At 38.2% G+C, this 27,359-nt stretch overlaps 2 protein-coding genes across 9 annotated transcripts in view; both read left to right on the forward strand.

The window, feature by feature from the left end:
* The first annotated feature begins 7,048 nt into the window (after positions 1 to 7,048).
* LOC126973367 (putative nuclease HARBI1) overlaps positions 7,049 to 27,359 on the forward strand; it is a 54,685-nt gene continuing 34,374 nt past the window's right edge. For 2 of the 7 annotated variants that reach the window (XM_050820610.1, XM_050820604.1), the window contains exon 1: positions 7,049 to 7,433. In XM_050820610.1, the coding sequence (XP_050676567.1) occupies positions 7,414 to 7,433 (20 nt within the window). In that variant the 5' untranslated portion in view covers positions 7,049 to 7,413. Of the gene's footprint in view, positions 7,434 to 10,919; positions 13,152 to 18,293; positions 19,068 to 25,721; positions 27,209 to 27,359 lie in introns of those variants that run through there. The other 5 variants (XM_050820607.1, XM_050820602.1, XM_050820608.1 and 2 more) reach the window with 4 other exon arrangements.
* Positions 19,339 to 22,006, forward strand: LOC126973352 (uncharacterized). 2 transcript variants are annotated; one of them, XM_050820582.1, is made up of 3 exons: positions 19,339 to 19,853; positions 21,073 to 21,287; positions 21,408 to 22,006. In XM_050820582.1, exons 1-3 carry the CDS (start codon positions 19,549 to 19,551, stop codon positions 21,959 to 21,961), a joined length of 1,074 nt encoding a protein of 357 aa, XP_050676539.1. In that variant the 5' UTR covers positions 19,339 to 19,548; the 3' UTR covers positions 21,962 to 22,006. The 2 variants fall into 2 exon arrangements, with proteins under 2 accessions (XP_050676539.1, XP_050676538.1); XM_050820581.1 differs by having other exon boundaries at positions 21,073 to 22,006.

Raw genomic sequence — 27,359 nt, forward strand, 5'->3', positions numbered from 1 at the left:
CGTATGTGCTATAAAAAAACTACTGAATATTTTCTCAAGTTCTTTTTTTATTTGAAAGTACCATCCTTCCGGTTAATAATGGAAAATAATTTCATTCAAATGGCTGCCTCGGCTGTCCATGCAGTAGCCTACACGATCGGTCCAATTTTTAAGTACATTATCGATTGTGTGCAGCTGTATTTCACCAATGGCTTCACGAATATTGTCCTTTAAAGCGTCAATTGTCTCTGGCTTGTCGGCGTACAACACTTATCTTTGACGGCACCCTACAAAAATAGTCCAACGGTGTCAAATCGCAGCTCCGAGGTGGCCAAACGACATCAGCTCTACGGCTGATGATGCAGTCTTCAAAAACTGGGCGCAAAACATCAAGTGTAGATTCGGCTGTGTGGCACGTAGCGCCGTCCTGTCGAATCCAAATGTTGCCAATATCCTCCTCTTCAATTTTTGTTAACAAAAATTCGTTCAACATGTGCCGATAACGATCGCCATTGACTATAACGGCCGCTCCTTGCTCATTTTCGAAGAAAAATGGCCCAATTATGCCTCTGGACAAAAATCCGCACCAAACAGTGACTCGTTTTGGGTGCGTCGGCTTTTCAATGTATGCTTGCGGGTTTTCTGTGCCCCAAATGCGATAATTTTGCTTGTTTACATCCCCGAAATGTTCAATTGTTGAGAACGACGGTGAATTGATGTTGACGGCGCTTCACACACACTTTCTGTCACAGCAGCAATATTCTCGGGTGTACGCATTGTTTTTGGCGTGAAAAGCCTGCTGTTGAGCAACCTAGTAGCCAAAAACAATGCTTACACCTACGCTTTAGTTTATCGATGAGGATGCCAGTTTGTTTCACTTTTTTCACAAGATAACGAACATACGGAGCTGACGGTGCTTCTCTTCTTCCAAAATCCGTACGCAATTTTCGCACACACTCTGCAACATTACCATGATTTTCAAAGTAATGTCGCAATATTTCCCAGCGTTGTTCAAGCGTGTACACAACCATATTCGTTCAGCGGAAGGATCAAACTAATTATCTGTCAAATCAAACATGAGCTAAGTGTTACCATTCACGAAATAAGCACTAGTTGAAAAAAAAAAACGTCAGATGGCGGACTCTTTACTTTTGTAATAGCATTTAATTCGGAGTTCGACGTTATTTCGTTTCGGACCGGAACTCCGTATTTCGAATTTCGTAATAGGACTCTAGATTTATTAAATAATCATTACGAAGTAATTTAAAATCTCTCTTAAAATACCCATATAGCTTTGAGCATAAATACGGTCATTTTGTTTGTTAGACACAGTTCTAGGTGCTATCTTCATCTGCCGAGATAAAATCTTTTGCTTTCGGATAGGATTTCTTCGAATACTTTCCCTTGCTGCTTTGACCACGTTTTGCGTACGAATACTACGTAGACGGCCAGATCTTTTTCTATAACTAACAGAGGAGCCCTAACATCTGGGAGCCGGGGGCATAGGATGTTATGGGCTTAATTATAGGCTCCTCTAGGAGCCAAGCTAGATACGCAGGTCTTGTATCTTCGAACGGGGACTGGCTCTCTGGGCTACTTTCATTAGGCGCCTCGAGACATGAATATAGTACTTTTGCTAAGATGTACGTGATCTCTTGGGGGTGCAAATTATTACTGATTTCCCTCATGGTGTCGTTAGCGATGTCTGTCAATAGCGGCTTGTCCATCAGATCAGTCTTGAGGCTGAAGACGTTCATAAGCCTGGGACGAGGATACTTGCAGTATTGCACAGTCCAGACCATTCTCATGGTGTCTTCTGCGCAAGTTACGAGAATACCACTCTCGACCCTTTTATATACATCTAGCGCAAAAAACCGTTCCAGCAGTTTCATTATTATATCTTCTCTATTACGGCAGGAAGCTGTGTACAGGAGCAGGGTCTGTGCTATCTCGATTGGCGAATGCAGTGAATTTATCAGGTTCCATACATGTCAGTGGCTCCATAACTACTTGTGTAATGCAATCACAGCGATTCGGTTCTCTTTATCACCCCACTACATTTTAATAAGGGAAAATATTGTTCAATCAATTGGCGCCAAAATGAGAAAACTCAATGAACAATGATATATATATGATTCCAAATTCAAATGTAATATTTTGTTAATTTTAATTCTAACAGTATTTATGACCAGACTAAGTAATTTCTATTATATTATTTGCATGTGTATTGTCCATTAGGCGAACACCAAACTTATATAATTAGCGTCAGTCTCAGAACGTGGCTTAGGAATTTTTTTTAATTCTTTACTAAACGTGTCTCTCAAATTTTTCCATTTTTTCTTAGTCATTTCACCTGAAAATAGAATAGGAATTATAACTTAATATTTTGCATTATTTCAGGTATTTGGCCACAGGTTTACAATTTCGGCAACTCGCTTTCTCGTTCAGAATTTCAAAATCTGCTATTTCTACAATCGTACCACAAGTTTGCAAAGCTATATGGACTCAATTAGTTAGGAAACACATGCCCGAACCTTCAGAAGATAGCTTTAAAAACATAGCGCAATGTTTTTGGGACAGATGGCAGTTTCCTAATTGCATTGGATGTATTGACGGAAAGCACATTCGCATAATAAAACCAAAAAAGAGTGGTTCCATGTATTATAATTACAAATCCTTTTTTTCGATTGGGTTGTTAGCAGTCACTGACCCAAATTATAAGTTTGTAATGATAAATGTGGGTTCCTATGGAAAAGACAACGATGCCGGTGTTTTTGAGGAATGCCCCTTTCGAATAGCAATAGAACAAGGAAGACTAAAAATACCTAAAGAACAAGTATTACCGGGCTCTAATATCATAGCTCCGTATGTGCTATAAAAAAACTACTGAATATTTTCTCAAGTTCTTTTTTTATTTGAAAGTACCATCCTTCCGGTTAATAATGGAAAATAATTTCATTCAAATGGCTGCCTCGGCTGTCCATGCAGTAGCCTACACGATCGGTCCAATTTTTAAGTACATTATCGATTGTGTGCAGCTGTATTTCACCAATGGCTTCACGAATATTGTCCTTTAAAGCGTCAATTGTCTCTGGCTTGTCGGCGTACAACACTTATCTTTGACGGCACCCTACTAAAATAGTCCAACGGTGTCAAATCGCAGCTCCGAGGTGGCCAAACGACATCAGCTCTACGGCTGATGATGCAGTCTTCAAAAACTGGGCGCAAAACATCAAGTGTAGATTCGGCTGTGTGGCACGTAGCGCCGTCCTGTCGAATCCAAATGTTGCCAATATCCTCCTCTTCAATTTTTGTTAACAAAAATTCGTTCAACATGTGCCGATAACGATCGCCATTGACTATAACGGCCGCTCCTTGCTCATTTTCGAAGAAAAATGGCCCAATTATGCCTCTGGACAAAAATCCGCACCAAACAGTGACTCGTTTTGGGTGCGTCGGCTTTTCAATGTATGCTTGCGGGTTTTCTGTGCCCCAAATGCGATAATTTTGCTTGTTTACATCCGCGAAATGTTCAATTGTTGAGAACGACGGTGAATTGATGTTGACGGCGCTTCACACACACTTTCTGTCACAGCAGCAATATTCTCGGGTGTACGCATTGTTTTTGGCGTGAAAAGCCTGCTGTTGAGCAACCTAGTAGCCAAAAACAATGCTTACACCTACGCTTTAGTTTATCGATGAGGATGCCAGTTTGTTTCACTTTTTTTTTTCCCAGCGTTGTTCAAGCGTATACACAACCATATTCGTTCAGCGGAAGGATCAAACTAATTATCTGTCAAATCAAACATGAGCTAAGTGTTACCATTCACGAAATAAGCACTAGTTGAAAAAAAAAACGTTAGATGGCGGACTCTTTACTTTTGTAATAGCATTTAATTCGGAGTTCGACGTTATTTCGTTTCGGACCGGAACTCCGTATTTCGAATTTCGTAATAGGGCTCTAGATTTATTAAATAATCATTACGAAGTAATTTAAAATCTCTCTTAAAATACCCATATAGCTTTGAGCATAAATACGGTCATTTTGTTTGTTAGACACAGTTCTAGGTGCTATCTTCATCTGCCGAGATAAAATCTTTTGCTTTCGAATAGGATTTCTTCGAATACTTTCCCTTGCTGCTTTGACCACGTTTTGCGTACGAATACTACGTAGACGGCCAGATCTTTTTCTATAACTAACAGAGGAGCCCTAACATCTGGGAGCCGGGGGCATAGGATGTTATGGGCTTAATTATAGGCTCCTCTAGGAGCCAAGCTAGATACGCAGGTCTTGTATCTTCGAACGGGGACTGGCTCTCTGGGCTACTTTCATTAGGCGCCTCGAGACATGAATACAGTACTTTTGCTAAGATGTACGTGATCTCTTGGGGGTGCAAATTATTACTGATTTCCCTCATGGTGTCGTTAGCGATGTCTGTCAATAGCGGCCTGTCCATCAGATCAGTCTTGAGGCTGAAGACGTTCATAAGCCTGGGACGAGGATACTTGCAGTATTGCACAGTCCAGACCATTCTCATGGTGTCTTCTGCGCAAGTTACGAGAATACCACTCTCGACCCTTTTATATACATCTAGCGCAAAAAACCGTTCCAGCAGTTTCATTATTATATCTTCTCTATTACGGCAGGAAGCTGTGTACAGGAGCAGGGTCTGTGCTATCTCGATTGGCGAATGCAGTGAATTTATCAGGTTCCATACATGTCAGTGGCTCCATAACTACTTGTGTAATGCAATCACAGCGATTCGGTTCTCTTTATCACCCCACTACATTTTAATAAGGGAAAATATTGTTCAATCAATTGGCGCCAAAATGAGAAAACTCAATGATATATATATGATTCCAAATTCAAATGTAATATTTTGTTAATTTTAATTCTAACAGTATTTATGACCAGACTAAGTAATTTCTATTATATTATTTGCATCTGTATTGTCCATTAGGCGAACACCAAACTTATATAATTAGCGTCAGTCTCAGAACGTGGCTTAGGAATTTTTTTTAATTCTTTACTAAACGTGTCTCTCAAATTTTTCCATTTTTTCTTAGTCATTTCACCTGAAAATAGAATAGGAATTATAACTTAATATTTTGCATTATTTCAGGTATTTGGCCACAGGTATACAATTTCGGCAACTCGCTTTCTCGTTCAGAATTTCAAAATCTGCTATTTCTACAATCGTACCACAAGTTTGCAAAGCTATATGGACTCAATTAGTTAGGAAACACATGCCCGAACCTTCAGAAGATAGCTTTAAAAACATAGCGCAATGTTTTTGGGACAGATGGCAGTTTCATAATTGCATTGGATGTATTGACGGAAAGCACATTCGCATAATAAAACCAAAAAAGAGTGGTTCCATGTATTATAATTACAAATCCTTTTTTTCGATTGGGTTGTTAGCAGTCACTGACCCAAATTATAAGTTTGTAATGATAAATGTGGGTTCCTATGGAAAAGACAACGATGCCGGTGTTTTTGAGGAATGCCCCTTTCGAAAAGCAATAGAACAAGGAAGACTAAAAATACCTAAAGAACAAGTATTACCGGGCTCTAATATCATAGCTCCGTATGTGCTCCTTGGAGATGCGGCGATTCCTCTGAAGAAATACCTATTGCGACCTTTTCCAGAAAAATCAACGGTTAAAGGGGACGCCAAAGATAATTATAATTATCGCTTATCTCGAGCCAGAATGGTGGTGGAATGTTCTTTTGGTTCAATAACTTCTAAATTCAGAATTCTACATAAATCTATCGAAACGAATGTTACAAATGCAGTTCATATCGTCAAAGCCATATGTTTACTACACAATATTATAAGGGATCTTGAATCAATAAATGAGAATGAGTTAATGTCTTTCCGAAAAACATATCAAAATATGTCACAAACACAAAGACATAATTCTCAAAGAAGATACAATGCCACATCACGAGCAGCCGCACAGGCAAGAGAAAACTTTAAACTGTGTTTTGTGCAACATCCTTTGCTAAGAATGTAATAATAATAAAGAAATATGTTGTACTTACTTGTAGTCCCAATTATTTTAGCCACAGCCTCCCATTCGCGGTGCGATAATAAACGGTTGTGGTAACTTTTATTCCTTTTGTCCCATAATGTAGGACGTTCTTGGATAGCAATAATAAGATGTTCTACTTCCGACATTACTACTTAATTTTTGCTTGAAAAAAATATGGCCGACGCGTCCACTACGCGCGCATATATAAAGCCAACTGATCGCGTTCGCTTCATTTCGCGCCGCTCCGCACCGCACCCCACGTGCGTTTGGTCACGTAGGCCACTTCAATAGGTTTCGAATGTTTGTTATTTTCGCGCCGCGCCGCGCCGCTTCGCGTTCGCGTTGATTCGCCCACGTAGGACACCGCGTAAGCCCCGACTCCCTTCCGACACGCACACATAGAAGATAGCGATTTGAGTGTGTGCGTTGATTTTGGGAGGCCCCGTGTTTAGAATCGATTTTATGTCAAACTAGGATATATTGGGACAAAATAACTACTGAAACATATTTAACGATAATTTTTTAAGTAAATAAAGATATATTTCAACATGTTTCAAAGTAAATAAACACTAAAAATGAGCACACAAAATTCATAGTCTATCTTTAGCCGTTATTCAATTTGAATAGATGCTATTTTCACTGGAGATTTTATCAAGAAATTATCTATATTATAACTATTATAATTATGTAAATAATCTTGGATATATACTCTATATGTAATATAAAAACAGTTACTGAATTTTGGGTATTATTCTTCAAAAACACAAAAAACAATTTACACAGTTATCGCACGACAGTTCACTTCGGCGCTCGAGAATCACTGACGCTTCGGGGTCGAAAATGAGAAACGACGCCAACCACTTGAAACTGTTGGCTTGTAACACATTGTACCAATAACTGTCCGCCTTCATATCGTTATAAGTTCAAACGTAAATAGAACTTCCAAATATCGAAATTAGGCCCGAAATCGACTGAGGTCGTCTTGCTTCAGTATGACTCCTCGCGAAACGTTTTTCAATGCAGCCATGAACGTAAGCGCTTTGCAATTTGATTACAGACACTCAGAAATTCTGCCACATATCGCACCCTTACTGTAAGTCGTTAAGGAGTCCCATTGATCGATACCATGATGATACGACAATTACTTGCCCATAACTATGTTATGGAGATGAAGATGACTTAAATATCCGTATACCATAAAAAAGATTCGGCCGAGTATCCTTAATTTTTTCTTAAGAATTTCGTTACTTTGTCATGGATTCCGTAATCAGAACCTTTTAAGGTATCACCTTAAAAAGCTTTTAAAGCTGGAATTATCAATGAAGGTGTTAGCATCAGTAAAATTTGAGAAAGATAAAGAAATTCTGTTCCTACATATTTTTTTAAGGAAGCTGCCAAATGAAACAGGGTGTAGAGTGGTAATGTCATTTGGTGAATTTGTTGCTCTTTGTACGTACACAATAAATGGAGCTTTGTCATTTTCCTTGTACTTAGTCCTTCCAATAGTAATGTAAGCCGTGGGATCTGAACTGATAGAGTATATTGAGGGATTATTGGATTATTTTCAATAGTTATATTAGATGTTTCTGTTGATATTCAAATGAAATGAAATATTCATGATTTCTATTGAAGTATTACTAATTTTACTGTCTCCACGACGACATCCAGTCTTACCACTCGCTGCCTGAGCGTGCTTCCTCTTTTTCATATTACACATACATTTTTAATTTGGAACCGGTATAATGGAGAAAAAAATGATTATATTATTTGAGGTTTTTGGGTTAGGTTAAAATAAACGTATGTATTATCTTTCAACTAACATGTTCCAACAACAACATCACTGATAAACACTTTTTAAATTCCAAAAATCTTACCTTTATGGATAGGAACCAGCTACCATAGGCAAATAGTTAATTAATATTATAATAAAACTGTAGAGATCAAATTTCTGTACAATGAACAAAAAAATAAGCAAAACGGAGTCAGCGGGACTACAAATAGTACAAGTCCCGATTTTTGTTTAATTTTTTGTTTCTCTGTCTGAGGCTCAACGAAACCCTTTAAGTCATTTTGGGATAATATGCCAGCTGTTGGTGGCCCACCACCAGTGCCATCGAAGAGCTGCTGCATTGGCTTTTTTCGCCAAGTTTTTTTATCAGTCCACCCGGACCCCTTAGCAACAAACATGCAATAATGATACAAATGCAAATATTAAAAGTAAATAAAAGCAAAATCTGTTATACATATTGTTAGTGTTTAAAGGATAATTTAACTTGTTATTATTGTTCAAATGATTTGTGATAATATCCCATATTCTTATTGATTTAATATGCCTCTTTACGCTATGAATAAAGCCCAAGCTAAATCTGGATATTTCATAATGAAATCCATTAGGGTTTCGATTTATCGGTAATATAAGTATGTACATTCATATCCTCTTTGTGCAATTTTTTACGTCTATGGTTTCGAAACGAAATACGTCCGCACTTTTCTGATCCGATATAAACGGTCAGCCAAATAACTTTTTTTTGATGCTATAAAAAAACTACTGAATATTTTCTCAAGTTCTTTTTTTATTTGAAAGTACCATCCTTCCGGTTAATAATGGAAAATAATTTCATTCAAATGGCTGCCTCGGCTGTCCATGCAGTAGCCTACACGATCGGTCCAATTTTTAAGTACATTATCGATTGTGTGCAGTTGTATTTCACCAATGGCTTCACGAATATTGTCCTTTAAAGCGTCAATTGTCTCTGGCTTGTCGGCGTACAACACTTATCTTTGACGGCACCCTACAAAAATAGTCCAACGGTGTCAAATCGCAGCTCCGAGGTGGCCAAACGACATCAGCTCTACGGCTGATGATGCAGTCTTCAAAAACTGGGCGCAAAACATCAAGTGTAGATTCGGCTGTGTGGCACGTAGCGCCGTCCTGTCGAATCCAAATGTTGCCAATATCCTCCTCTTCAATTTTTGTTAACAAAAATTCGTTCAACATGTGCCGATAACGATCGCCATTGACTATAACGGCCGCTCCTTGCTCATTTTCGAAGAAAAATGGCCCAATTATGCCTCTGGACAAAAATCCGCACCAAACAGTGACTCGTTTTGGGTGCGTCGGCTTTTCAATGATTGCTTGCGGGTTTTCTGTGCCCCAAATGCGATAATTTTGCTTGTTTACATCCCCGAAATGTTCAATTGTTGAGAACGACGGTGAATTGATGTTGACGGCGCTTCACGCACACTTTCTGTCACAGCAGCAATATTCTCGGGTGTACGCATTGTTTTTGGCGTGAAAAGCCTGCTGTTGAGCAACCTAGTAGCCAAAAACAATGCTTACACCTACGCTTTAGTTTATCGATGAGGATGCCAGTTTGTTTCACTTTTTTCACAAGATAACGAACATACGGAGCTGACGGTGCTTCTCTTCTTCCAAAATCCGTACGCAATTTTCGCACACACTCTGCAACATTACCATGATTTTCAAAGTAATGTCGCAATATTTGCCAGCGTTGTTCAAGCGTATACACAACCATATTCGTTCAGCGGAAGGATCAAACTAATTATCTGTCAAATCAAACATGAGCTAAGTGTTACCATTCACGAAATAAGCACTAGTTGAAAAAAAAAACGTTAGATGGCGGACTCTTTACTTTTGTAATAGCATTTAATTCGGAGTTCGACGTTATTTCGTTTCGGACCGGAACTCCGTATTTCGAATTTCGTAATAGGGCTCTAGATTTATTAAATAATCATTACGAAGTAATTTAAAATCTCTCTTAAAATACCCATATAGCTTTGAGCATAAATACGGTCATTTTGTTTGTTAGACACAGTTCTAGGTGCTATCTTCATCTGCCGAGATAAAATCTTTTGCTTTCGAATAGGATTTCTTCGAATACTTTCCCTTGCTGCTTTGACCACGTTTTGCGTACGAATACTACGTAGACGGCCAGATCTTTTTCTATAACTAACAGAGGAGCCCTAACATCTGGGAGCCGGGGGCATAGGATGCTATGGGCTTAATTATAGGCTCCTCTAGGAGCCAAGCTAGATACGCAGGTCTTGTATCTTCGAACGGGGACTGGCTCTCTGGGCTACTTTCATTAGGCGCCTCGAGACATGAATACAGTACTTTTGCTAAGATGTACGTGATCTCTTGGGGGTGCAAATTATTACTGATTTCCCTCATGGTGTCGTTAGCGATGTCTGTCAATAGCGGCTTGTCCATCAGATCAGTCTTGAGGCTGAAGACGTTCATAAGCCTGGGACGAGGATACTTGCAGTATTGCACAGTCCAGACCATTCTCATGGTGTCTTCTGCGCAAGTTACGAGAATACCACTCTCGACCCTTTTATATACATCTAGCGCAAAAAACCGTTCCAGCAGTTTCATTATTATATCTTCTCTATTACGGCAGGAAGCTGTGTACAGGAGCAGGGTCTGTGCTATCTCGATTGGCGAATGCAGTGAATTTATCAGGTTCCATACATGTCAGTGGCTCCATAACTACTTGTGTAATGCAATCACAGCGATTCGGTTCTCTTTATCACCCCACTACATTTTAATAAGGGAAAATATTGTTCAATCAATTGGCGCCAAAATGAGAAAACTCAATGAACAATGATATATATATGATTCCAAATTCAAATGTAATATTTTGTTAATTTTAATTCTAACAGTATTTATGACCAGACTAAATAATTTCTATTATATTATTTGCATGTGTATTGTCCATTAGGCGAACACCAAACTTATATAATTAGCGTCAGTCTCAGAACGTGGCTTAGGAATTTTTTTTAATTCTTTACTAAACGTGTCTCTCAAATTTTTCCATTTTTTCTTAGTCATTTCACCTGAAAATAGAATAGGAATTATAACTTAATATTTTGCATTATTTCAGGTATTTGGCCACAGGTATACAATTTCGGCAACTCGCTTTCTCGTTCAGAATTTCAAAATCTGCTATTTCTACAATCGTACCACAAGTTTGCAAAGCTATATGGACTCAATTAGTTAGGAAACACATGCCCGAACCTTCAGAAGATAGCTTTAAAAACATAGCGCAATGTTTTTGGGACAGATGGCAGTTTCCTAATTGCATTGGATGTATTGACGGAAAGCACATTCGCATAATAAAACCAAAAAAGAGTGGTTCCATGTATTATAATTACAAATCCTTTTTTTCGATTGGGTTGTTAGCAGTCACTGACCCAAATTATAAGTTTGTAATGATAAATGTGGGTTCCTATGGAAAAGACAACGATGCCGGTGTTTTTGAGGAATGCCCCTTTCGAATAGCAATAGAACAAGGAAGACTAAAAATACCTAAAGAACAAGTATTACCGGGCTCTAATATCATAGCTCCGTATGTGCTCCTTGGAGATGCGGCGATTCCTCTGAAGAAATACCTATTGCGACCTTTTCCAGAAAAATCAACGGTTAAAGGGGACGCCAAAGATAATTATAATTATCGCTTATCTCGAGCCAGAATGGTGGTGGAATGTTCTTTTGGTTCAATAACTTCTAAATTCAGAATTCTACATAAATCTATCGAAACGAATGTTACAAATGCAGTTCATATCGTCAAAGCCATATGTTTACTACACAATATTATAAGGTATCTTGAATCAATAAATGAGAATGAGTTAATGTCTTTCCGAAAAACATATCAAAATATGTCACAAACACAAAGACATAATTCTCAAAGAAGATACAATGCTACATCACGAGCAGCCGCACAGGCAAGAGAAAACTTTAAACTGTGTTTTGTGCAACATCCTTTGCTAAGAATGTAATAATAATAAAGAAATATGTTGTACTTACTTGTAGTCCCAATTATTTTAGCCACAGCCTCCCATTCGCGGTGCGATAATAAACGGTTGTGGTAACTTTTATTCCTTTTGTCCCATAATGTAGGACGTTCTTGGATAGCAATAATAAGATGTTCTACTTCCGACATTACTACTTAATTTTTGCTTGAAAAAAATATGGCCCACGCGTCCACTACGCGCGCATATATAAAGCCAACTGATCGCGTTCGCTTCATTTCGCGCCGCTCCGCACCGCACCCCACGTGCGTTTGGTCACGTAGGCCACTTCAATAGGTTTCGAATGTTTGTTATTTTCGCGCCGCGCCGCGCCGCTTCGCGTTCGCGTTGATTCGCCCACGTAGGACACCGCGTAAGCCCCGACTCCCTTCCGACACGCACACATAGAAGATAGCGATTTGAGTGTGTGCGTTGATTTTGGGAGGCCCCGTGTTTAGAATCGATTTTATGTCAAACTAGGATATATTGGGACAAAATAACTACTGAAACATATTTAACGATAATTTTTTAAGTAAATAAAGATATATTTCAACATGTTTCAAAGTAAATAAACACTAAAAATGAGCAGACAAAATTCATAGTCTATCTTTAGCCGTTATTCAATTTGAATAGATGCTATTTTCACTGGAGATTTTATCAAGAAATTATCTATATTATAACTATTATAATTATGTAAATAATCTTGGATATATACTCTATATGTAATATAAAAACAGTTACTGAATTTTGGGTATTATTCTTCAAAAACACAAAAAACAATTTACACAGTTATCGCACGACAGTTCACTTCGGCGCTCGAGAATCACTGACGCTTCGGGGTCGAAAATGAGAAACGACGCCAACCACTTGAAACTGTTGGCTTGTAACACATTGTACCAATAACTGTCCGCCTTCATATCGTTATAAGTTCAAACGTAAATAGAACTTCCAAATATCGAAATTAGGCCCGAAATCGACTGAGGTCGTCATGCTTCAGTATGACTCCTCGCGAAACGTTTTTCAATGCAGCAATGAACGTAAGCGCTTTGCAATTTGATTACAGACACTCAGAAATTCTGCCACATATCGCACCCTTACTGTAAGTCGTTAAGGAGTCCCATTGATCGATACCATGATGATACGACAATTACTTGCCCATAACTATGTTATGGAGATGAAGATGACTTAAATATCCGTATACCATAAAAAAGATTCGGCCGAGTATCCTTAATTTTTTCTTAAGAATTTCGTTACTTTGTCATGGATTCCGTAATCAGAACCTTTTAAGGTATCACCTTAAAAAGCTTTTAAAGCTGGAATTATCAATGAAGGTGTAAGCATCAGTAAAATTTGAGAAAGATAAAGAAATTCTGTTCCTACATATTTTTTTAAGGAAGCTGCCAAATGAAACAGGGTGTAGAGTGGTAATGTCATTTGGTGAATTTGTTGCTCTTTGTACGTACACAATAAATGGAGCTTTGTCATTTTCCTTGTACTTAGTCCTTCCAATAGTAATGTAAGCCTTGGGATCTGAACTGATAGAGTATATTGAGGGATTATTGGATTATTTTCAATAGTTATATTAGATGTTTCTGTTGATATTCAAATGAAATGAAATATTCATGATTTCTATTGAAGTATTACTAATTTTACTGTCTCCACGACGACATCCAGTCTTACCACTCGCTGCCTGAGCGTGCTTCCTCTTTTTCATATTACACATACATTTTTAATTTGGAACCGGTATAGTGGAGAAAAAAATGATTATATTATTTGAGGTTTTTGGGTTAGGTTAAAATAAACGTATGTATTATCTTTCAACTAACATGTTCCAACAACAACATCACTGATAAACACTTTTTAAATTCCAAAAATCTTACCTTTATGGATAGGAACCAGCTACCATAGGCAAATAGTTAATTAATATTATAATAAAACTGTAGAGATCAAATTTCTGTACAATGAACAAAAAAATAAGCAAAACGGAGTCAGCGGGACTACAAATAGTACAAGTCCCGATTTTTGTTTAATTTTTTGTTTCTCTGTCTGAGGCTCAACGAAACCCTTTAAGTCATTTTGGGATAATATGCCAGCTGTTGGTGGCCCACCACCAGTGCCATCGAAGAGCTGCTGCATTGGCTTTTTTCGCCAAGTTTTTTTATCAGTCCACCCGGACCCCTTAGCAACAAACATGCAATAATGATACAAATGCAAATATTAAAAGTAAATAAAAGCAAAATCTGTTATACATATTGTTAGTGTTTAAAAGATAATTTAACTTGTTATTATTGTTCAAATGATTTGTGATAATATCCCATATTCTTATTGATTTAATATGCCTCTTTACGCTATGAATAAAGCCCAAGCTAAATCTGGATATTTCATAATGAAATCCATTAGGGTTTCGATTTATCGGTAATATAAGTATGTACATTCATATCCTCTTTGTGCAATTTTTTACGTCTATGGTTTCGAAACGAAATACGTCCGCACTTTTCTGATCCGATATAAAGGGTCAGCCAAATAACTTTTTTTTGATGCTATAAAAAAACTACTGAATATTTTCTCAAGTTCTTTTTTTATTTGAAAGTACCATCCTTCCGGTTAATAATGGAAAATAATTTCATTCAAATGGCTGCCTCGGCTGTCCATGCAGTAGCCTACACGATCGGTCCAATTTTTAAGTACATTATCGATTGTGTGCAGCTGTATTTCACCAATGGCTTCACGAATATTGTCCTTTAAAGCGTCAATTGTCTCTGGCTTGTCGGCGTACAACACTTATCTTTGACGGCACCCTACAAAAATAGTCCAACGGTGTCAAATCGCAGCTCCGAGGTGGCCAAACGACATCAGCTCTACGGCTGATGATGCAGACTTCAAAAACTGGGCGCAAAACATCAAGTGTAGATTCGGCTGTGTGGCACGTAGCGCCGTCCTGTCGAATCCAAATGTTGCCAATATCCTCCTCTTCAATTTTTGTTAACAAAAATTCGTTCAACATGTGCCGATAACGATCGCCATTGACTATAACGGCCGCTCCTTGCTCATTTTCGAAGAAAAATGGCCCAATTATGCCTCTGGACAAAAATCCGCACCAAACAGTGACTCGTTTTGGGTGCGTCGGCTTTTCAATGTATGCTTGCGGGTTTTCTGTGCCCCAAATGCGATAATTTTGCTTGTTTACATCCCCGAAATGTTCAATTGTTGAGAACGACGGTGAATTGATGTTGACGGCGCTTCACGCACACTTTCTGTCACAGCAGCAATATTCTCGGGTGTACGCATTGTTTTTGGCGTGAAAAGCCTGCTGTTGAGCAACCTAGTAGCCAAAAACAATGCTTACACCTACGCTTTAGTTTATCGATGAGGATGCCAGTTTGTTTCACTTTTTTCACAAGATAACGAACATACGGAGCTGACGGTGCTTCTCTTCTTCCAAAATCCGTACGCAATTTTCGCACACACTCTGCAACATTACCATGATTTTCAAAGTAATGTCGCAATATTTGCCAGCGTTGTTCAAGCGTATACACAACCATATTCGTTCAGCGGAAGGATCAAACTAATTATCTGTCAAATCAAACATGAGCTAAGTGTTACCATTCACGAAATAAGCACTAGTTGAAAAAAAAAACGTTAGATGGCGGACTCTTTACTTTTGTAATAGCATTTAATTCGGAGTTCGACGTTATTTCGTTTCGGACCGGAACTCCGTATTTCGAATTTCGTAATAGGGCTCTAGATTTATTAAATAATCATTACGAAGTAATTTAAAATCTCTCTTAAAATACCCATATAGCTTTGAGCATAAATACGGTCATTTTGTTTGTTAGACACAGTTCTAGGTGCTATCTTCATCTGCCGAGATAAAATCTTTTGCTTTCGAATAGGATTTCTTCGAATACTTTCCCTTGCTGCTTTGACCACGTTTTGCGTACGAATACTACGTAGACGGCCAGATCTTTTTCTATAACTAACAGAGGAGCCCTAACATCTGGGAGCCGGGGGCATAGGATGCTATGGGCTTAATTATAGGCTCCTCTAGGAGCCAAGCTAGATACGCAGGTCTTGTATCTTCGAACGGGGACTGGCTCTCTGGGCTACTTTCATTAGGCGCCTCGAGACATGAATACAGTACTTTTGCTAAGATGTACGTGATCTCTTGGGGGTGCAAATTATTACTGATTTCCCTCATGGTGTCGTTAGCGATGTCTGTCAATAGCGGCTTGTCCATCAGATCAGTCTTGAGGCTGAAGACGTTCATAAGCCTGGGACGAGGATACTTGCAGTATTGCACAGTCCAGACCATTCTCATGGTGTCTTCTGCGCAAGTTACGAGAATACCACTCTCGACCCTTTTATATACATCTAGCGCAAAAAACCGTTCCAGCAGTTTCATTATTATATCTTCTCTATTACGGCAGGAAGCTGTGTACAGGAGCAGGGTCTGTGCTATCTCGATTGGCGAATGCAGTGAATTTATCAGGTTCCATACATGTCAGTGGCTCCATAACTACTTGTGTAATGCAATCACAGCGATTCGGTTCTCTTTATCACCCCACTACATTTTAATAAGGGAAAATATTGTTCAATCAATTGGCGCCAAAATGAGAAAACTCAATGAACAATGATATATATATGATTCCAAATTCAAATGTAATATTTTGTTAATTTTAATTCTAACAGTATTTATGACCAGACTAAGTAATTTCTATTATATTATTTGCATGTGTATTGTCCATTAGGCGAACACCAAACTTATATAATTAGCGTCAGTCTCAGAACGTGGCTTAGGAATTTTTTTTAATTCTTTACTAAACGTGTCTCTCAAATTTTTCCATTTTTTCTTAGTCATTTCACCTGAAAATAGAATAGGAATTATAACTTAATATTTTGCATTATTTCAGGTATTTGGCCACAGGTTTACAATTTCGGCAACTCGCTTTCTCGTTCAGAATTTCAAAATCTGCTATTTCTACAATCGTACCACAAGTTTGCAAAGCTATATGGACTCAATTAGTTAGGAAACACATGCCCGAACCTTCAGAAGATAGCTTTAAAAACATAGCGCAATGTTTTTGGGACAGATGGCAGTTTCCTAATTGCATTGGATGTATTGACGGAAAGCACATTCGCATAATAAAACCAAAAAAGAGTGGTTCCATGTATTATAATTACAAATCCTTTTTTTCGATTGGGTTGTTAGCAGTCACTGACCCAAATTATAAGTTTGTAATGATAAATGTGGGTTCCTATGGAAAAGACAACGATGCCGGTGTTTTTGAGGAATGCCCCTTTCGAAAAGCAATAGAACAAGGAAGACTAAAAATACCTAAAGAACAAGTATTACCGGGCTCTAATATCATAGCTCCGTATGTGCTCCTTGGAGATGCGGCGATTCCTCTGAAGAAATACCTATTGCGACCTTTTCCAGAAAAATCAACGGTTAAAGGGGACGCCAAAGATAATTATAATTATCGCTTATCTCGAGCCAGAATGGTGGTGGAATGTTCTTTTGGTTCAATAACTTCTAAATTCAGAATTCTACATAAATCTATCGAAACGAATGTTACAAATGCAGTTCATATCGTCAAAGCCATATGTTTACTACACAATATTATAAGGGATCTTGAATCAATAAATGAGAATGAGTTAATGTCTTTCCGAAAAACATATCAAAATATGTCACAAACACAAAGACATAATTCTCAAAGAAGATACAATGCCACATCACGAGCAGCCGCACAGGCAAGAGAAAACTTTAAACTGTGTTTTGTGCAACATCCTTTGCTAAGAATGTAATAATAATAAAGAAATATGTTGTACTTACTTGTAGTCCCAATTATTTTAGCCACAGCCTCCCATTCGCGGTGCGATAATAAACGGTTGTGGTAACTTTTATTCCTTTTGTCCCATAATGTAGGACGTTCTTGGATAGCAATAATAAGATGTTCTACTTCCGACATTACTACTTAATTTTTGCTTGAAAAAAATATGGCCGACGCGTCCACTACGCGCGCATATATAAAGCCAACTGATCGCGTTCGCTTCATTTCGCGCCGCTCCGCACCGCACCCCACGTGCGTTTGGTCACGTAGGCCACTTCAATAGGTTTCGAATGTTTGTTATTTTCGCGCCGCGCCGCGCCGCTTCGCGTTCGCGTTGATTCGCCCACGTAGGACACCGCGTAAGCCCCGACGCCCTTCCGACACGCACACATAGAAGATAGCGATTTGAGTGTGTGCGTTGATTTTGGGAGGCCCCGTGTTTAGAATCGATTTTATGTCAAACTAGGATATATTGGGACAAAATAACTACTGAAACATATTTAACGATAATTTTTTAAGTAAATAAAGATATATTTCAACATGTTTCAAAGTAAATAAACACTAAAAATGAGCACACAAAATTCATAGTCTATCTTTAGCCGTTATTCAATTTGAATAGATGCTATTTTCACTGGAGATTTTATCAAGAAATTATCTATATTATAACTATTATAATTATGTAAATAATCTTGGATATATACTCTATATGTAATATAAAAACAGTTACTGAATTTTGGGTATTATTCTTCAAAAACACAAAAAACAATTTACACAGTTATCGCACGACAGTTCACTTCGGCGCTCGAGAATCACTGACGCTTCGGGGTCGAAAATGAGAAACGACGCCAACCACTTGAAACTGTTGGCTTGTAACACATTGTACCAATAACTGTCCGCCTTCATATCGTTATAAGTTCAAACGTAAATAGAACTTCCAAATATCGAAATTAGGCCCGAAATCGACTGAGGTCGTCATGCTTCAGTATGACTCCTCGCGAAACGTTTTTCAATGCAGCAATGAACGTAAGCGCTTTGCAATTTGATTACAGACACTCAGAAATTCTGCCACATATCGCACCCTTACTGTAAGTCGTTAAGGAGTCCCATTGATCGATACCATGATGATACGACAATTACTTGCCCATAACTATGTTATGGAGATGAAGATGACTTAAATATCCGTATACCATAAAAAAGATTCGGCCGAGTATCCTTAATTTTTTCTTAAGAATTTCGTTACTTTGTCATGGATTCCGTAATCAGAACCTTTTAAGGTATCACCTTAAAAAGCTTTTAAAGCTGGAATTATCAATGAAGGTGTTAGCATCAGTAAAATTTGAGAAAGATAAAGAAATTCTGTTCCTACATATTTTTTTAAGGAAGCTGCCAAATGAAACAGGGTGTAGAGTGGTAATGTCATTTGGTGAATTTGTTGCTCTTTGTACGTACACAATAAATGGAGCTTTGTCATTTTCCTTGTACTTAGTCCTTCCAATAGTAATGTAAGCCGTGGGATCTGAACTGATAGAGTATATTGAGGGATTATTGGATTATTTTCAATAGTTATATTAGATGTTTCTGTTGATATTCAAATGAAATGAAATATTCATGATTTCTATTGAAGTATTACTAATTTTACTGTCTCCACGACGACATCCAGTCTTACCACTCGCTGCCTGAAGGCCTACGCAGACCGGGACGGCAAGGCAAGGGATTTTGCCGTGAGTCAGCGCACACTGGCCGCTTAGATACCGCGGCATTCCAGCACTTTGCCACGGCATGCCACGGCGTGCCGCGGCACGACAAAGCACGCCTCAGCGACTCCTGCTGCCTGATACACTTTTAGTCTTCAGTTGCGTTTGATCGAGTGTTGGTGTGCCTCAGTTTTAAAATGGTAGATTGGGATTTGGTGTTGATATCGATTATTGCAGATGAAGAAGAAGGTGCACAGGCTAATAATAGGGATAGAAGAAGATTTTGGGTTGATAATTTATGGAAAGAAAGGGAATCAAAGGGTGAATTCAATAATTTATTTAATGATTTAAAATACGACGTGCAAAAATTTTATGACTATCATAGAATGGATTATGAGAAATTTCAAGCACTGTTGAATATATGTCGACCATATATCGAAAAACAGAGGACCAATTTTCGCAACCCCATTGAAGCCGATCAGAGATTATCCTTGTGTTTGAGGTGGGTAGTTAAATGATTGTATAAGTTTTATTTTTTCTTCTTTTATTAAATTAAAAAAAAAAAACAATATTTTTTGCCAAGTACAATCATGTATTGTAGACACATAATAACGATTTTCAAGTTTTTGCACTGATAAACCTTCTCACTGATAATCCCTGGATCTTTATTTGTTTTTACTTAATTTAGAGTACCTACTAGTTTAGATTAGTTTCGTATTCACAAACTGCAGTTTTGTAGCCAGACCCTGAAGCAGCTTCATAGCCAGGGCCAGAGGCGGTACCATAAACAGACCGTGAAACAGCTTCATAACCAGAGCCTGAGGCAGTTCCATAGCCAGACCCCGAAGCAGCTTCATAACCAGAGCCTGAGGCGGTTCCATAGCCAGACCCCGAAGCAGCTTCATAACCAGAGCCTGAGGTGGTTTCATAGCTAGAGACATCTTCAGATGTTGGAGCTGGAGTTCCCTCTATGTATTTTAATTCGGCGTCAGTTACCACATTAAATATTTGTCTCTTTATTTGGACCTGCACTCTTTCTGGTAGTTTTTTTACTGTGGCAGCCATTGTTTGAAAGAACGAATCAATGGGGTCCACCTCCTTTTTCGATTCAATGTATTTATTTAGTATTTCAGCAGTTGTTGTAGGTTCTGGTCTTATTAAGGAATGGTGTGAATCATTGGTCATTCGCGAAACTGAACGTTCATCATTATCATTGACAGCGGATTCTGCGAAAGAAGTCTGCGTATCCTCTGAAGAGGAGTCCAGATTCGAGGTTTGTTTTCTGTGCTGAATGAATTTTTTCAAAAACTCCAGCTCTTTTTCAAACTTGATAGGGCGTCGCTTTGTGTACGGGTCACCACTCTTTGTTTTTCTGTTATTCAGAGCTTTCCTAAAATTATTACGTATATTACCCCATATTTTCTGGCATTCTTCACCTAAAACAAAACATAAGCAGGTAAAATGGTATAGAAACAGAATAAGTAGGTAATGGGAAAAGGCCTTAGATAGTGACTAGGTTAGCACCAGCTGTGTTTATGGGATTATATTGAGCTAATCTTTTTCTAAGTAGAAATTACCACTGGCATTACGGTGACGGAAAAATATCATGAGGAATTCATAATTATATATAAATACGTAAACTGTATTATTTAATTGACTTTGTTTAACTGTGCCCTGTCTTTCACTCTGCCTCACTTACCCCTAATTATATTATCTTTCAGATTTTTGATCACGGGAAGTAGCTTCAAGTCTCTAGGTTACAGCTATCGCATGGGGTTTAGTACAGTGCGCTCTATCGTACATGAAACTTGCCGAGTCATTTGGAATGCCCTAAGACCTAGTGTTATGCCAAAACCAACAAGGGAAAAATGGACGCGAATCGCGATGGAATTTGATGAAAAATGGAATTTCCCGAACTGCATCGGTGCAATAGATGGTAAACATTTCAAGATAAAAGCACCTCGCAATAGTGGAAGTCTCTACATAAACTATAAAAAGTTTTTCAGTATCGTACTACTAGCGGTTGTGGATGCAAATTATAAATTTGTGATTGCAGATGTAGGATCATATGGACGAAATAGTGATGGAGGTATAATGCAAAACTCAATATTTGGAAAAAAATTGACTTCTAATGCCCTCGATATTCCCCCAAAAAAACGTTTACCGAGGACAGATCTTGAGTTGCCGTATGTTTTTGTAGCAGACGAGGCTTTTCCGTTAACCACAAACATTATGAGACCATTTAGTGGCGATCGATTGACAGATGAAGCAATGAAAATATACAATTATCGTTTGAGTAGAGCCAGGCGTATCGTCGAAAATGCATTTGGTATACTTCAAGAACGTTTCGAATTATGTCAAAAAGGAATTCAGGTTCAACCAAAATATGTTGATAATATCATTTTAGCATGTACTTGCTTACACAATTTCATCATAGGTGGTACAAGCACAGAAAGCCAAAATATAGCAAGTGTAAGCATTAATTTAGAAAACGATAATAATATGAACAATGCATTAGATGGTATGACAGTACGGGAGATGTTTAAAGATTACTTTAGGTCTGATGAGGGCTCTATTCCATGGCAAAACGATATTGTAAATAGACATTAATACTGTGTTAAATCTTAAAATATAATTATAGTGCAAAAATATTTACTTACCTGTTTTATTCATTTCTATTCCAATTCTTTTCCACGCATTGTTCTTCATTTGAGTGTTCATATAATGTTTTGATGACATATTATATAAATAATCATAGTCTTGAACTAAAGTTATTAATTTTTCCTCCATGTTGGAATAAAAAACGTAAAAAACTGGTCTCCGAAAAAATCACGTAGCACAGTCGTCAAAGACGCGGGCGCAAATGGATGGTCAATATTGGTGTGCATTCCCCGCTTCTCTACTCCCGCCGCCGCACCCCGCAGTATATCACTACGAGCGCCGGAGTCCGTGGCATGCCGTTGCCTACCGCAGTATGCCACGGCATCCCGCCACGGGAGCCTGTGGCGCGTGTTGCGATAAAATCCCTTTCAATGCCACGGCATCATTTTAAAGCATAGCAATTTATGTCGTATTTCTGTACCAGTACGGTTGAATGTCCATTAGTAAAAATTAAAATCCCTTGCCTTGCCGTCCCGGTCTGCGTAGGCCCTGAGCGTGCTTCCTCTTTTTCATATTACACATACATTTTTAATTTGGAACCGGTATAATGGAGAAAAAAATGATTATATTATTTGAGGTTTTTGGGTTAGGTTAAAATAAACGTATGTATTATCTTTCAACTAACATGTTCCAACAACAACATCACTGATAAACACTTTTTAAATTCCAAAAATCTTACCTTTATGGATAGGAACCAGCTACCATAGGCAAATAGTTAATTAATATTATAATAAAACTGTAGAGATCAAATTTCTGTACAATGAACAAAAAAATAAGCAAAACGGAGTCAGCGGGACTACAAATAGTACAAGTCCCGATTTTTGTTTAATTTTTTGTTTCTCTGTCTGAGGCTCAACGAAACCCTTTAAGTCATTTTGGGATAATATGCCAGCTGTTGGTGGCCCACCACCAGTGCCATCGAAGAGCTGCTGCATTGGCTTTTTTCGCCAAGTTTTTTTATCAGTCCACCCGGACCCCTTAGCAACAAACATGCAATAATGATACAAATGCAAATATTAAAAGTAAATAAAAGCAAAATCTGTTATACATATTGTTAGTGTTTAAAGGATAATTTAACTTGTTATTATTGTTCAAATGATTTGTGATAATATCCCATATTCTTATTGATTTAATATGCCTCTTTACGCTATGAATAAAGCCCAAGCTAAATCTGGATATTTCATAATGAAATCCATTAGGGTTTCGATTTATCGGTAATATAAGTATGTACATTCATATCCTCTTTGTGCAATTTTTTACGTCTATGGTTTCGAAACGAAATACGTCCGCACTCTTCTGATCCGATATAAACGGTCAGCCAAATAACTTTTTTTTGATGCTATAAAAAAACTACTGAATATTTTCTCAAGTTCTTTTTTTATTTGAAAGTACCATCCTTCCGGTTAATAATGGAAAATAATTTCATTCAAATGGCTGCCTCGGCTGTCCATGCAGTAGCCTACACGATCGGTCCAATTTTTAAGTACATTATCGATTGTGTGCAGCTGTATTTCACCAATGGCTTCACGAATATTGTCCTTTAAAGCGTCAATTGTCTCTGGCTTGTCGGCGTACAACACTTATCTTTGACGGCACCCTACAAAAATAGTCCAACGGTGTCAAATCGCAGCTCCGAGGTGGCCAAACGACATCAGCTCTACGGCTGATGATGCAGTCTTCAAAAACTGGGCGCAAAACATCAAGTGTAGATTCGGCTGTGTGGCACGTAGCGCCGTCCTGTCGAATCCAAATGTTGCCAATATCCTCCTCTTCAATTTTTGTTAACAAAAATTCGTTCAACATGTGCCGATAACGATCGCCATTGACTATAACGGCCGCTCCTTGCTCATTTTCGAAGAAAAATGGCCCAATTATGCCTCTGGACAAAAATCCGCACCAAACAGTGACTCGTTTTGGGTGCGTCGGCTTTTCAATGATTGCTTGCGGGTTTTCTGTGCCCCAAATGCGATAATTTTGCTTGTTTACATCCCCGAAATGTTCAATTGTTGAGAACGACGGTGAATTGATGTTGACGGCGCTTCACGCACACTTTCTGTCACAGCAGCAATATTCTCGGGTGTACGCATTGTTTTTGGCGTGAAAAGCCTGCTGTTGAGCAACCTAGTAGCCAAAAACAATGCTTACACCTACGCTTTAGTTTATCGATGAGGATGCCAGTTTGTTTCACTTTTTTCACAAGATAACGAACATACGGAGCTGACGGTGCTTCTCTTCTTCCAAAATCCGTACGCAATTTTCGCACACACTCTGCAACATTACCATGATTTTCAAAGTAATGTCGCAATATTTGCCAGCGTTGTTCAAGCGTATACACAACCATATTCGTTCAGCGGAAGGATCAAACTAATTATCTGTCAAATCAAACATGAGCTAAGTGTTACCATTCACGAAATAAGCACTAGTTGAAAAAAAAAACGTTAGATGGCGGACTCTTTACTTTTGTAATAGCATTTAATTCGGAGTTCGACGTTATTTCGTTTCGGACCGGAACTCCGTATTTCGAATTTCGTAATAGGGCTCTAGATTTATTAAATAATCATTACGAAGTAATTTAAAATCTCTCTTAAAATACCCATATAGCTTTGAGCATAAATACGGTCATTTTGTTTGTTAGACACAGTTCTAGGTGCTATCTTCATCTGCCGAGATAAAATCTTTTGCTTTCGAATAGGATTTCTTCGAATACTTTCCCTTGCTGCTTTGACCACGTTTTGCGTACGAATACTACGTAGACGGCCAGATCTTTTTCTATAACTAACAGAGGAGCCCTAACATCTGGGAGCCGGGGGCATAGGATGTTATGGGCTTAATTATAGGCTCCTCTAGGAGCCAAGCTAGATACGCAGGTCTTGTATCTTCGAACGGGGACTGGCTCTCTGGGCTACTTTCATTAGGCGCCTCGAGACATGAATACAGTACTTTTGCTAAGATGTACGTGATCTCTTGGGGGTGCAAATTATTACTGATTTCCCTCATGGTGTCGTTAGCGATGTCTGTCAATAGCGGCTTGTCCATCAGATCAGTCTTGAGGCTGAAGACGTTCATAAGCCTGGGACGAGGATACTTGCAGTATTGCACAGTCCAGACCATTCTCATGGTGTCTTCTGCGCAAGTTACGAGAATACCACTCTCGACCCTTTTATATACATCTAGCGCAAAAAACCGTTCCAGCAGTTTCATTATTATATCTTCTCTATTACGGCAGGAAGCTGTGTACAGGAGCAGGGTCTGTGCTATCTCGATTGGCGAATGCAGTGAATTTATCAGGTTCCATACATGTCAGTGGCTCCATAACTACTTGTGTAATGCAATCACAGCGATTCGGTTCTCTTTATCACCCCACTACATTTTAATAAGGGAAAATATTGTTCAATCAATTGGCGCCAAAATGAGAAAACTCAATGAACAATGATATATATATGATTCCAAATTCAAATGTAATATTTTGTTAATTTTAATTCTAACAGTATTTATGACCAGACTAAGTAATTTCTATTATATTATTTGCATGTGTATTGTCCATTAGGCGAACACCAAACTTATATAATTAGCGTCAGTCTCAGAACGTGGCTTAGGAATTTTTTTTAATTCTTTACTAAACGTGTCTCTCAAATTTTTCCATTTTTTCTTAGTCATTTCACCTGAAAATAGAATAGGAATTATAACTTAATATTTTGCATTATTTCAGGTATTTGGCCACAGGTATACAATTTCGGCAACTCGCTTTCTCGTTCAGAATTTCAAAATCTGCTATTTCTACAATCGTACCACAAGTTTGCAAAGCTATATGGACTCAATTAGTTAGGAAACACATGCCCGAACCTTCAGAAGATAGCTTTAAAAACATAGCGCAATGTTTTTGGGACAGATGGCAGTTTCCTAATTGCATTGGATGTATTGACGGAAAGCACATTCGCATAATAAAACCAAAAAAGAGTGGTTCCATGTATTATAATTACAAATCCTTTTTTTCGATTGGGTTGTTAGCAGTCACTGACCCAAATTATAAGTTTGTAATGATAAATGTGGGTTCCTATGGAAAAGACAACGATGCCGGTGTTTTTGAGGAATGCCCCTTTCGAATAGCAATAGAACAAGGAAGACTAAAAATACCTAAAGAACAAGTATTACCGGGCTCTAATATCATAGCTCCGTATGTGCTCCTTGGAGATGCGGCGATTCCTCTGAAGAAATACCTATTGCGACCTTTTCCAGAAAAATCAACGGTTAAAGGGGACGCCAAAGATAATTATAATTATCGCTTATCTCGAGCCAGAATGGTGGTGGAATGTTCTTTTGGTTCAATAACTTCTAAATTCAGAATTCTACATAAATCTATCGAAACGAATGTTACAAATGCAGTTCATATCGTCAAAGCCATATGTTTACTACACAATATTATAAGGTATCTTGAATCAATAAATGAGAATGAGTTAATGTCTTTCCGAAAAACATATCAAAATATGTCACAAACACAAAGACATAATTCTCAAAGAAGATACAATGCTACATCACGAGCAGCCGCACAGGCAAGAGAAAACTTTAAACTGTGTTTTGTGCAACATCCTTTGCTAAGAATGTAATAATAATAAAGAAATATGTTGTACTTACTTGTAGTCCCAATTATTTTAGCCACAGCCTCCCATTCGCGGTGCGATAATAAACGGTTGTGGTAACTTTTATTCCTTTTGTCCCATAATGTAGGACGTTCTTGGATAGCAATAATAAGATGTTCTACTTCCGACATTACTACTTAATTTTTGCTTGAAAAAAATATGGCCCACGCGTCCACTACGCGCGCATATATAAAGCCAACTGATCGCGTTCGCTTCATTTCGCGCCGCTCCGCACCGCACCCCACGTGCGTTTGGTCACGTAGGCCACTTCAATAGGTTTCGAATGTTTGTTATTTTCGCGCCGCGCCGCGCCGCTTCGCGTTCGCGTTGATTCGCCCACGTAGGACACCGCGTAAGCCCCGACTCCCTTCCGACACGCACACATAGAAGATAGCGATTTGAGTGTGTGCGTTGATTTTGGGAGGCCCCGTGTTTAGAATCGATTTTATGTCAAACTAGGATATATTGGGACAAAATAACTACTGAAACATATTTAACGATAATTTTTTAAGTAAATAAAGATATATTTCAACATGTTTCAAAGTAAATAAACACTAAAAATGAGCACACAAAATTCATAGTCTATCTTTAGCCGTTATTCAATTTGAATAGATGCTATTTTCACTGGAGATTTTATCAAGAAATTATCTATATTATAACTATTATAATTATGTAAATAATCTTGGATATATACTCTATATGTAATATAA

Source organism: Leptidea sinapis, chromosome 29 (genome assembly GCF_905404315.1).
Source record: "Leptidea sinapis chromosome 29, ilLepSina1.1, whole genome shotgun sequence".
Classification (NCBI taxonomy): Eukaryota; Metazoa; Arthropoda; class Insecta; order Lepidoptera; family Pieridae; genus Leptidea; species Leptidea sinapis.

Excerpts from the sequence above, each read along its gene's own strand:
- LOC126973352 (XM_050820581.1), top strand. The coding sequence starts at position 19,549 with ATGGTAGATTGGGATTTGGTGTTGATATCGATTATTGCAGATGAAGAA. Across the intron at positions 19,854-21,072 it reads AGATTATCCTTGTGTTTGAG|ATTTTTGATCACGGGAAGTA; the intron begins GTGGGTAGTTAA and ends ATTATCTTTCAG.